At 43.0% G+C, this 11,757-nt stretch overlaps 1 protein-coding gene across 11 annotated transcripts in view; it reads right to left on the bottom strand.

Moving 5' to 3' along the window:
• Window positions 1-2,960: 2,960 nt before the first annotated feature.
• ZNF385D (zinc finger protein 385D) overlaps window positions 2,961-11,757 on the bottom strand; it is a 403,634-nt gene continuing 394,837 nt past the window's right edge. For all 11 annotated transcript variants that reach the window (XM_033166281.1, XM_033166277.1, XM_033166276.1 and 8 more), the window contains 3 exons: window positions 10,963-11,141; window positions 5,421-5,522; window positions 2,961-3,260 (listed from right to left, as the gene is read on the bottom strand). In XM_033166281.1, the coding sequence (XP_033022172.1) occupies window positions 3,027-3,260; window positions 5,421-5,522; window positions 10,963-11,141 (515 nt within the window). In that variant the 3' untranslated portion in view covers window positions 2,961-3,026. The remainder of the gene's footprint in view (window positions 3,261-5,420; window positions 5,523-10,962; window positions 11,142-11,757) is intronic.

Here is an 11,757-nt window from a genome sequence, read left to right as displayed (position 1 = left end):
AAGGCACAAACATTTGCAAGTAAAATGGGTGATTTTTCCCTAAAATTGTTCATAAAGAGCTATCTTTGTAAATTAACATGTAAAAGAAAAAGGAATCTCTTTGGATTTTGGAGGCACATAATGGGCTGGATCAAGTGCTCCATGCTGTCAGATCTAACTTCCTTCTGCAGCCCCCATGCCATTTGAACATCTGCCGGGGGGGGGGGTGCTCATTGGATCTAATCCCCTTCTGCAAATAGCAAGTACCTTTCCGAGAATGAAAGAACCCCTCCTCTTCACAAAAGGGCACCTTTGGACCCAACCCTTTATTCTTGGAACAGCACAACCTTCCTTCTTCCTCCTTTTACTTTATCATAATGCATACGTAGAGTGTGTGTGTGTGTGTGTGATGGACGGACACATACACACACATACACCCCTTATAAGTGGACAGCTTTTTCTTAAAAACAAACAAATCACAAAAGTAAATACAAATGAATAACTCTTGGTCAATATTCTCTAAGCATAAAAATCCTCAAGTGCTAATATTTAAAAACATGTGAATGTTTTAGCAAATCTATGGCCAATGTTTTGCATCACTAGCATTTTATGAATAGCCTTTAATCTCCTGCTCCCCACTTAATTCAAAAAATATGGTTTACTTTTTTTGTAGCTAAAATCTACTTGCAGGCACTGCAGCTGCAAATCAGTATGGCTGAATCTGACTGAACAGATCATCTCATATTATTTATAATATCCTTTCCAGCTCTCTGTGGGGGAAAAAAATGTCAGCAGCAAATATCAGAGATTCAAAACATGTGCATTCCTTTCCCATCTTCTCTGCTGTTTGTTGCCAACCACTTATTGACCCATATCTAAAACTGAATGGCTATATATAATTATTATATATATATATATTCTTTATAAGTTTTTTTTTTTAACTCTGGCATATATACAGTATAGCTCTATAGATCTCCAATACTTTGTTTTTTCAAACCCTCACAGTGAACATGTGTCCTGAAGAGGTTACTACATAAAGGCCAGGGACAGGGTTTAGGGTTCAAGGGTTCTACGTGTTCCACACAAGTATATGTGACTATCTCATAGGACACATCTTCACATATATTTAAATGGATCATATCAGTAGCAATGTACATTATTAACCCATATCACAACCCCCATAACAAATGCTCCTTCTTTGTCTGCTCACTTGTGTGGGGTAAAGCAAAGTATTTCACAAGCTTGGCTCCCTTTCCTAGACAAGACCTATATCTTTAACCAATGCTCAGTTTTATTAGTGTCTGACACAGGGTTCCCCCAAACTTGGGTCTCCAGCTGTTTTTGGACTACAATTCCCATTAGGAGTTGTAGTCCAAAAACAACCAGAGACCCAAGTTTGGGAAATACAGTATGCAGTAACTTCCATGTAACATGAGGTTGAGCAGTCCTAAACTGGTTTAGCTGTCATTTCCTCCTTCCGCCAGACTTTACGAGTCTAGTTCTACAGGAGAGCATCCAGAGATCCTCAAAAGAGAATTCTCAGTGCCTCACCAAAGGTTGATTTCCAGAAATCTTTGGCAAAGGCTGTAGCATTAAAGTGGGGACATGGCAAAAAACAACAACCACAGGCGCAGTCCAAGATAGAAGTTGGCTGCCACCATCAATAGGTGACCTGAGGTAAGGGAAGGTCCCATGCCCCTGCTGCTGACCATCTCATAGAGGTGTTGCAGGCAAGAGTGGCGAGGCCAGCAATGTGCACTGTCTGCTGCAAAGGGTGGGTGTAGCTGCCCCTACCTCCACACTGCCACATATTGCTGACATTTGAGTGAAGAGCAAAGGCCAGTTTCCTCTAGCCTGTGACCTCATGCATTGCTGCTGATAATGCTAATGCAAGTTCAGATTAGTGCAGGTTAAGGTCTCTATTACCACTTAGCAATTTGCGCGCACTGTGTCTTTTCAGTAGTCCCCAGGCAAGCATGCAAGGAAATTCAAGGGCAGGACAACTTTTTTCTTCTTTCCTGGTTAGTGAATCCCTAGTCCCTTTAAATAATGCTGCAAGGTACATTAAAAAAAATTCTGGATAATTTTAAAAAGCAGCTTGGGATGATGCAAGAAGGGCAAAATAGAGGACCTGCTGTTCGAAAAGAAGTTAAGAGGTCTTGCTGCACATTGCTGGATGGATTTTGGCTCCAGTGCAGCTCATTCAGTGCATGCAGGGAAATCGCCGTCCCTTCCTCTCTTTTCTGAACATGACTCGTTGGCAAACTTTGAAGACGGGAGAGAGACGAACACTGCAATCCTAGGCACGTGTACTCGGAAGCAAGTTTCCCTATGTGCAATGGGGCTGACTCCCACGCTAGGATTGTAGACCACAATCGCTACCTAGGTCTATGATCATTTGTGGCAAACCACTTGAGAGAGATGATAACATTTACTTCTTCTCGGTTTGTGAACCTAGTGGCATACATAGAGACACAATACTATTGTTTAACAAGACATCTATTGTATCTACTTTTACTCAGATAAATAGGAAATGCTGACTTGGCAGGAGCATTGGTAAGAGTACTACTATTCACAGTGTTTCTGTTCCCCACCCCTCCCCCTTTTATTCTACAGAATTAAGTATTTTATGTACATTGGAACCGATTAATGCCCTTGAGACAATTGTGTTTTGCTGTTTCATAAGCAGGAAAGACACTGCAGGGGAGATATGTGCCAAAAAAAGCACAGTCTCATATATATATATATATATATATATATATATATATATATATATATATATATATAGTTACTTCTAAAGTGGTAATATTTAAGAAAAATTCTCATCTGGAGAAAATACTGCCTCTTTCCCCTCTTTAGAATTTGTTCGGGTCTCTTATCAAAAGTCCTAGCTCTTCAATTTTATTTTTATATATTTATTTATTTATATATATATATATTTATATAGTTTTACTTTTAAACTATAAATTAACACTGCATAGTTCATTGTTCTTGTTTTGCTTTTGCTCTGAAAAATTATTGCAGTACAATTAATTCCTTCCCGGAGTTCAGTACGGAGCAAACAGGACAGGCGTGTGGGTGGTCCGTATAGGCCCTGGCGCAGGTCGAAGAAGTGCTGGAGGAAGTGCTGAAGTCTGAAAGAGGGTGGCTGGTGGGGCTGTTCGAAGACTGAAAGGGGAATTCACAGCCACAGCAGCAGCTGCTGCGGCAGCTGCTAGTGGGTTTGGTAGAATCCGTGGAGCCATTGGTTTTGAAGGTTCCTTTGAAAATACTAGTTTCACCTGTGGGAGAAAAAGGGAAAAAAACAAAACAAAACAAGAACTATTACTTGTGCAGATTACCCACAATGAAGATAGTTTTGCAGAGGCGGCGTATAAAATACTTAAGTGGCATTTCAGGCAGAAAGGTGAATCAAAAGTTTTAAAGGAAGACAAAATAGAAGAAAGGATGTGTGTGGAAGTTTATCTTTTTGCTACAAATTTGCTTTGAAACTGGACAAAATGGGACATGGAATTTTGTTGAGAAAGAGTTGCTTGCTTGTTTTATATCCCAAAACTGCTACATTTTCACACAGTTAAAAGCACCCCACATTATCAGCCCTGTGGTCATTATTATTACATTTTGGTTATTTTCTGATGATTTAGTTACATTCCTACTTATTGGATTTTCACCACACCCTTTCTTCCTCCAAGCATCTCAGGATAGTGATCTAATTTCAGCTTAATTTCTTCTTCTTCTTCTCCTCCTCAACCATGCATTGGAGGTGGGGCAAAAGAAAAGAAAAAAGAAAAGAAAAGTGTGGTATTCTTCTTTTTAACTCTGCAGCACTCTGTGGTTTCCAGTCACTGGTGTGCTTCCTGGAATGCCCGCAGGAGATTGACAGACCCCAAGGCACTCCTGTAGACATTCCATGAAGTGTGTTGACCAGGGAGGCTGCCTGCAGAGCACTGGAGACAGAGTGTGATGCAAGGAATTGTTTTAAAAGCTAAAATGAATCTTTTAACCTAAAAAACAAAAACACTGACATTCACCCAGGCCTACAAAAGATGGAGGAATCCCTCCCCCTGCTTACTTCACAGTGGGGGGGGGGATGTCTGAAGTTGGTAGGAATAACTACTGTAGTTTTATTCTCTTAACAAAACAGAAGAGGCCAAGGGAAAATGACAGTGACTCCCAGTTAGCTCAATGCTCTGTCTCTCTATTTTCTTCACATTCAGTATCCTAGGAATCATAGGCAAGCCTCCTCTGGCCGAACTCAAAAATTAATGGAGCTTTGCAATTGCTTTAACTGAACACTTGGAGAAATCTCATTGAGAGGCCTAAGTACCAGGTTAGAAAACTTGGGAAAGCCCAAGGAAGCCACTTCCCTGATAGTCTCTTCCAAACTTAGGAAAATGGAAAAGAGGTAGCCAGTAGCTGATGGCTTCCTTTCACCTAGGGCCTTTTCTGAGCTGGAAGTGAAACAATTTTGCTGCCTAGGATCTTTGGAGCTTGACTTTAAACATCATTTTGTAGCCAAGGCAACTCACAATGTAGCTGGAGATCATGGGGTTTGCAGTCAAGGCTACAGATGGAGCAGGATTCTATTTGGTCTGCTTTTTGCAATAGACTGGCAATGCTCCTTTCTGTCAGAAAGCAACTCCTAGTCAGATAATGCACCTTGATTTTTTTGATACAGTTTTGGTGCACAAATAGTGCACACAAAGGAGCATATTCTACGTTATAAAAATGCATGCAAAACGTTCTTATGGAAAATGCATTACAAAGCACTGAAAAAATGCATGTTACATAGAAGGTGTCCAAAATGTGCGCAAATTAAATGCAAACATTTCATGCATTTGGGGGGCGGCGGATATCCTTACAGACTGTGATGAAATGGACCTGTGATTTGGCACCAGAGAAACTGAAGCAAGATGGAATTAGGTTGCTCAGTTCATTCCTAGTCAAGCCACATGATCCATGGCTGCAAATGTCCCAAATCTCTATGATGCTTTTAAGTAGTGCTAGGACAACTATGCCATGAAAACAACATGACCAGGACTGTTCACAAGCCCAGCTTCTGTGCCTGCAAAAGTCCTGTCAATACACACCCGAACCAGTCTTCCATTAATTATTATTAGTAGTAGTATTAAAATTTCTATACCACCCTTCATTCAAGGATCACAGGGTGGTTTACAATATAAAAACACAAAAATAACTTCGTTACAAGCAAAAACAATACCACTCCCACGCCCAGTTTAAAAGACCATAGATCGTTTAATTTGCCAAAGGCCTGGGAAAAGAGGAATGTTTTTGCCTGGTGCCCAAAGATATGTAACAAAGGCACCCGGCAAGTCTCTCTAGGAAGAGCATTCCACAAATGGGGAGCCACCACAGAAAAGGTCCAACAATAACACCCACCCACACCCACGGGGAGCTTCTCAGAAAACCCATTTGCTTACCCCAAGTGGGTGTGTTCCCTTCTGGAGTTTGTTGTAGGGACTGTATTTGGGTTTCGGGGGCTTTCCAGCAGCTCTGTCTTTGTGCCTTCTACTGCTTATGTGCTGTTGGAAAGCAAGTAGTGTTGTTATTTATTATTGTTATTGTATAAATAACACGCTTTCCACTGGCTTCAGCACCAAACACCTCTGGTCACCCAAAATCCAATTTTCTCGACCTAGTCCAATACCAAAATTATTAGTCGCAATAGTAAATCCGTTTCACTGTCACAGTCTTATATGTGTGGAAAGAGAGTTATTCTCTCTCTCTGTCTTTCTCTGGAATGCATCATAATAATTTTGTTGGCTTATCTGCCACGATGAAAACACCTACATTTGTTTATTTAATTGATTTAGAGCAGGTTTTCCCAAACTTGGGTCTCCAGCCATTTTGGGACTACAACTCCCATCATCCCTAGCTAGAAGGATCAGTGGTCAGGGATGATGGGAATTGTAGTCCAAAAACAGCTGGAGACCCAAGTTTGGGAAACCCTGATTTAGAAGAATCACATACAGCTCTTTCCAAAAGCCACAGGACGGTTTCCAACAAGCACATTCTACTTAAGTTAACCAGGCCGTAGCTCAGTGTTAACGTTAGAGAGTCACTGTCAGTCAGTGTAGACAATACTGAACTAGATGGACCAATGGTGTGACTCTTGATAAGGCAGCTTCCTATATTCCTATGTTCTTGGAAAATGATCTAAACAGGAGGCCACCTAGGGACAACATGGAAACCACACAATTTAAGAGGAACAGCTAAATTGAACTTTCCTTTGTGAACCATTTTGGTATTTATTGTAGTGCAGTGTTTTAATTCTAATTGTTTTGTGAGATGACTTGATCCTTAGGGTGCGATAGCAGCAGCAGCAGCAGCAGCATAAAAAAGCAGGGTGAAAGAAAGGAACAGTCACAAGTTGTAATCCTGTGCTAATGTTTCTAGGATGGCTATATACATTGATGAGATGCTGCAAAAGAGGATGTTTTGGCAAGTGCAGGTTCTCTCTCCCCCTCTGCCTACCTTCAGAGCAGGCTGAACCTGCCCAAATTTCCTCTTCTACCATAGCAGAAGAGACCTGTGCTCCGATGTAACTAATCACCCAAGATGCAGCTATCAAACTTCCCCTTAATAAGCGCTTATAATACAGACTTTTTCAGGACAGAGCTGTCAGCTGCCTTGGTCTTTTGGTCTTTATGTGCAGCTTTCGTCCAAGCTCATCTAAGCAGCTGGCTTGAACTACTCCCAATGGCAGCTGCCTCCATATGGCAAACAATTTGTCTGCAGTGTTTCATCTTGCAGAGGAACCTCCTGCCAGTTCACAACCAGAAGTCAACAATTTGGAGGTCTTATAGGCATTTAATGTTTAGGAAGCTGGTGCAGATGACCAGGCTCTTTCTATTGCTCTTCATAGCAGTGGTCTACATGGGCTGGCCCATTTGTGTGTAGCATGGGAAAATGTGCACAGTGACCGTCAGTTTCTTCACATAGTAGGCTGCTGCAGAAATAAGTCGTGATGCCGTTCAGGAGTAAGCTGTTTGGAGTTCTGATCTGCCTAGCTTGTAATGTTCAGCCGCATTCTGAAATGAGTTATCTTCTGGCTCAGATCTGAGAAGAATTCCTCAGCTCTGCCCATCCTCACTGATTTGCTCTTGGCAGCAGCAGCCCCTCTTCTCCCCCCCCCCTTCCTCTCCACATTCCTCCAACAGTGGAATGTTGCAATTCTAGGTGCAAAAGGACCCTGGGAGATGCAGAATGTGAATGGGGTGCTGGAACTCTCAGGTGTCTGCTGTGACAAGTTTGCAATGCCTTTGTGCTGACTTAGATGCCATTGTTGTGGTGAGGTGCTTTTAGCAAAATGGCTAGCCATATGCCCTTTAAATCCTTGGCCATTCTGGCTGTGTTCCTGTGTGTGTGTGTGGGTCCAGGGTGTGGGAAATACATCCTAAAGTAGTAGTTATATGCTTACTCCTGAATAAACTCACTCTTGACCCAGATATTTATGACAAACACCCGCTTTGGGTGGGAGGTACCCAAGAAAGTAATGCTGGTTCAGCTTCAGGCTTTCTTCTAAAAAAACATTATCTGGACCCATTTTGATCTGAGTTCAGGCTTTGTGTTAAGATGAATTGGTCTCACCCTTTATTGGGAGAGAGGGAGTGCAACCCTTTTGATTCTCCTTGATCTCTCAGTGGGTTTTGGTAATCAACCATGGTATCCTTCTGGACTGGCTCTGTGGGCTGGGAGTGGAAGGTCCTCTGTTACGGTGGTTCTACACCTTCCTTTAAGGCTAGTTCTACAGAGTAGCATCGGGTGACTTTATTTCAGCTCCCTGACAATTGTGCTATGGAGTGCTGCAGGGGTACTATTGGAGCCACTGGGAGTGGTCATTTGGAGCACAGTGTCAACAGTATGCTGATGACACCCAGAAGGAAATGGCTATAAGCCTGGCTGCTAATCTGCCACCAGACTAAGTTCAAGGTGATGTTATTGACCTATAAAGCAGTGGCTTGCAAAAACGATGCTGGGCTATCAGGGCGCTGCAAGCAGGTGTGCGCCTTGGCCCTGCAAGCCCAGCACTGCTTTTGTGGGTGGTGCGGGGCTCTCAGGGAGGGTGCCGTGAGTGTTGCATCCTTCTCACGGCACCCTCCAATTGGAGGGCGGCTGAGAAGAACACCACAGGCTTGCACCCTGGCCCCTGTGAGCCAAGCACTATGGTGCTGGTAGCAGCCGCAGAGGCTAGGGCGCATGTCTGTTGCGTCCTTCTCAGCTGCCCTCCAGATGGAGGGCACTGAGGACGCAACTGCTCATGATTGGGCAGAGCGCCATGATGCCCCTCCAAAAAAACTGTCCAGGGTGATGCTCCCTCAGCCCCCCTCCCCAACGATATGCCACTGCTATAAGGCCCTAAACATCTTAGGACCAGGTTATTTGAGAGTACACAATCTTATGTATAGATCTGCCTAGTCACTAAGATTACTAGATCAGGCTGTTCTGCCTCTCCCAAATCCAGCTGGTGATAACTGGGGAGAGCCTTCTCTGTGGAGGCACCCAGTCTTCAGCAACAACTCTCCCTAGATAGACAAGTGCTGACCTTGACTTATTTTAGGCACTATTTGGAGACTTATTTATTTTCACAAGCATTTCTGTTATCTACTGTGGACATTGTATATTTTCTGGTTTTATTGTACTGATTTTTATGGACATTGTTGTGAACTAACCTGGAAATGTTTTAATAATAATAATAATACCAGCATGTTGTCAGAGGGAGCAAATTAGAACAGCATACTAAATTCTGATTGTCCTTTGACAAGCCAGCTTTATTTGCATAAAAAATTCAACACATTTAGTTTTTATTAAAATTTGGGGGAACACCCTTGTCCAGGATTTTTTAAAGCCTTATAAGTTCCAGAATGTATTGGGCTATTCCTTCTGTTCGCTCACACTTTCTCTCAGCATAAAGCAGGTCTGAGTAGCTTCTGTAATAAAATCCCTTGACAAGTCCACCATTCCGAAAGATAGACAAAGACACTGTTTTACAGAAATATAGATTTGCTGAGTTGATTGAAATGCAAGTTGTGTAATGAAAATTTGAAGGTGATGTTTCTCCAGTCCAAAGAACAATCAATTTACAAAAACAACCCATACTCCTCGGAGAAAATTATTCAGTCTTCTGCAAAAAGTACACACCTTCCCACACATTTGCGTACACAGTATCACAAAGCAAATAAAATGACAGAATGTGTGAGACAAGATATATTGCAGCACTCTCAAAGAATACAACTCAGAGCAACTTTCCACATTCATTGACAGTTTTGAGAAAATATACTGTAGTGGGATGGAAAAGTATACTGAAAATAAAATTAAATGAACAACGTAAAGAAGTTAAACATAATAAAACAATGTTCTTAGGCTACGTTTGAAGCAAAAGGAAGAATATGAAAGTAGCAGGTCAGGGGTCGGCAAGGTTTACCAGCCATGGGCTGGATCACTTCCACAGAGAGCGTCTTGTGGGCTGGACTGGCACAGTGCGATGCTGAAAATTGCGTCTGTGCATGTCCAGACACCGAAAATCGCTTCTGCGCATGCCCAGGCGCTGAAAATTGCACCTGCGCAGAAGCAATTTCCGGTGTCTGGACATGCACAGACGTGGTTTCTGGTATTTGCGTGTGCGCAGATGCCATTTCCGGCACCACTCGGCGAGTCCCCGCACCGCGCTGCTGAGCGGGCGGCTCGTGGGCCAGTAAAATGGTCTCCGTGGGCTGTATCCAGCCCATGGGCCGCAGGTTGCCGACCCCTGTAGTAGGTCCTTTGCATGAAGAAGATGGAGAAATGCTATTGGGTGTCAGGGAGAAAGCGGAACTGCTCAACACCTACTTTGCCTCTGTCTTTATTGAAAAAGGAAAGCAGTACCCAACTTTGTGATAACAGAATACATGATGCAAGGAGGGAGCTGCAGCCCAATATAGGAAAAGAGGTGGTAAGGGAACACCTAAATTCAGATCTTCAGGGCCTGATGAGCTGCACCCAAGGGTACTAAAGGAGCTTGCAGGTGGAATCTCATAGATGAAATCTCAAAGCTTCTGTCTTTAATCTTTGAGAATTATTGGAGAATGGGTGAGGTTCCTGCAGACTAGAGGCAAGAAAATGTTGCCCCCATCTGCAAAAAAGGGGGGGGACACCCAGGTAATTACCTACTAGTCAGCTTGACACTGATACCAGGAATGGTACTGGAACAGATAAGCACTAAGAACCCAAACCAATGACTTTCAGGTTATAAGAAAGGAAATTCCAATTAAACATCAGGCAGAATTTTATGATGATAAGCTTGTAATGAACTCCCTCGGAAGGTAGTGGACTCTCCTTCCTTGGAGGTTTTTAAGCAGAGGTTGGATGGTCATCTGTCATGGATGCTTTAGTTGAGATTCCTGCAATGCAGGGGGTTAGACTAGATGACCCTTGGGATCTCTTTCATCTCCACAGTTCTATGACTCTGTGAAATGTGCTGATCATTGGTAGGGAACTTGTGGTCCTCCAGATAATTTTGAACTACAACTCCAATAATCCTTGGACCACTGGTGAGAGTTGGAGTCACACATCACTGGTGCAGACGTCAAATAATAGCATCAAGAGGGCTGGTCCACACACCTAGCTCCCCAAGCACAACAACTTCAAGAACACATGGGACCACTGTTGGACCTCATAGTTGGGTTGCACTGAAGGAGATATGCCACTTCTCCATTATACAGATGCAAATGCTGTCTTCTGTGATACTGAAACAACTTTCTGGAGCCATGGCACTGTTGCTGCAGAAATCACAGAGCTACCTGAGTGTACTCGTGTAGAGATGCCAGTTCCCAAATACGGTGTGTTGATATGGTGCCGCCTAATCATATTGCTGTCAGTAGCCCACTAAATTCCTAAAGCAGGGAGCTGGCATGATGTGTGAACCAACACTAATGATCACTGAACTTATAGAGAGTGGGGCACATGTCCCGGGAGTTTCCATACCTGTTTAAGTTGTGTCTCAGAATTTACGTGCACGTCACAAATTTCACAGTGAAATGTTTTGTTCTGAAGTCCCGTGTTTCCTTTATTAATGGGTCCTTTGCCTTTGACACCTGCCCTGGGAAAGGCTTTGATTGTTCCACTCCCATTTCGAGCTTCTAGCATAGTTTTGTGCTTTGTGCCTGGAGACATTAGACAAGGAAATAAAAAGTTATTTCAGCAAAGTTGTGTTCATTAGTCCTTTTGTTTTGGTCAACATGTTGCAGGTCCTACCTCCCCCCCCCCAATGGTATCATGGGCACCAATCTGCATCCCCTGTATTACCATGATAATAATTAAGTAATATTTCATTACCTCACATTTAAATATTAAATGATGCCCATGTATGCACTGAAGCAAGCTGCCATCAATATGTAGTGACATGGTAGGAGAGGCCAGAGGTGAAGTTTAAATGGATGCTTTATTATTGTTGTTATTAATACCTCCCACAGTGACTGAAACATGTCCTGCATTGAAAGAGAAAACCATGATATCTCTTTAAGATGTCGGTCTGAGTCATTACCACCCTTTTCAGAGCAGTTTATAAACAGAGAGTTGGAATTTTGATGCTGCTGCTACAGAAATACAGTGGCACCTCCAGTGGCGGACAGGATCCATTCCAGAGGTCCGGTCAGATCCCGAGGTTTCCGTAACCTGAGGACTGCTTCTGCGCATGTGCGCGCAGTGAAAGCTAGTCAAATTCTTCTGTGTTTGCCGCTTTCGCATCCTGAAGTTTACGTAACCAGAGGGTTATGTAAC

Source organism: Lacerta agilis, chromosome 12, assembly GCF_009819535.1.
Source record: "Lacerta agilis isolate rLacAgi1 chromosome 12, rLacAgi1.pri, whole genome shotgun sequence".
Lineage (NCBI taxonomy): Eukaryota > Metazoa > Chordata > Lepidosauria > Squamata > Lacertidae > Lacerta > Lacerta agilis.
This window is presented reverse-complemented; position numbering and strand designations above follow the sequence as displayed.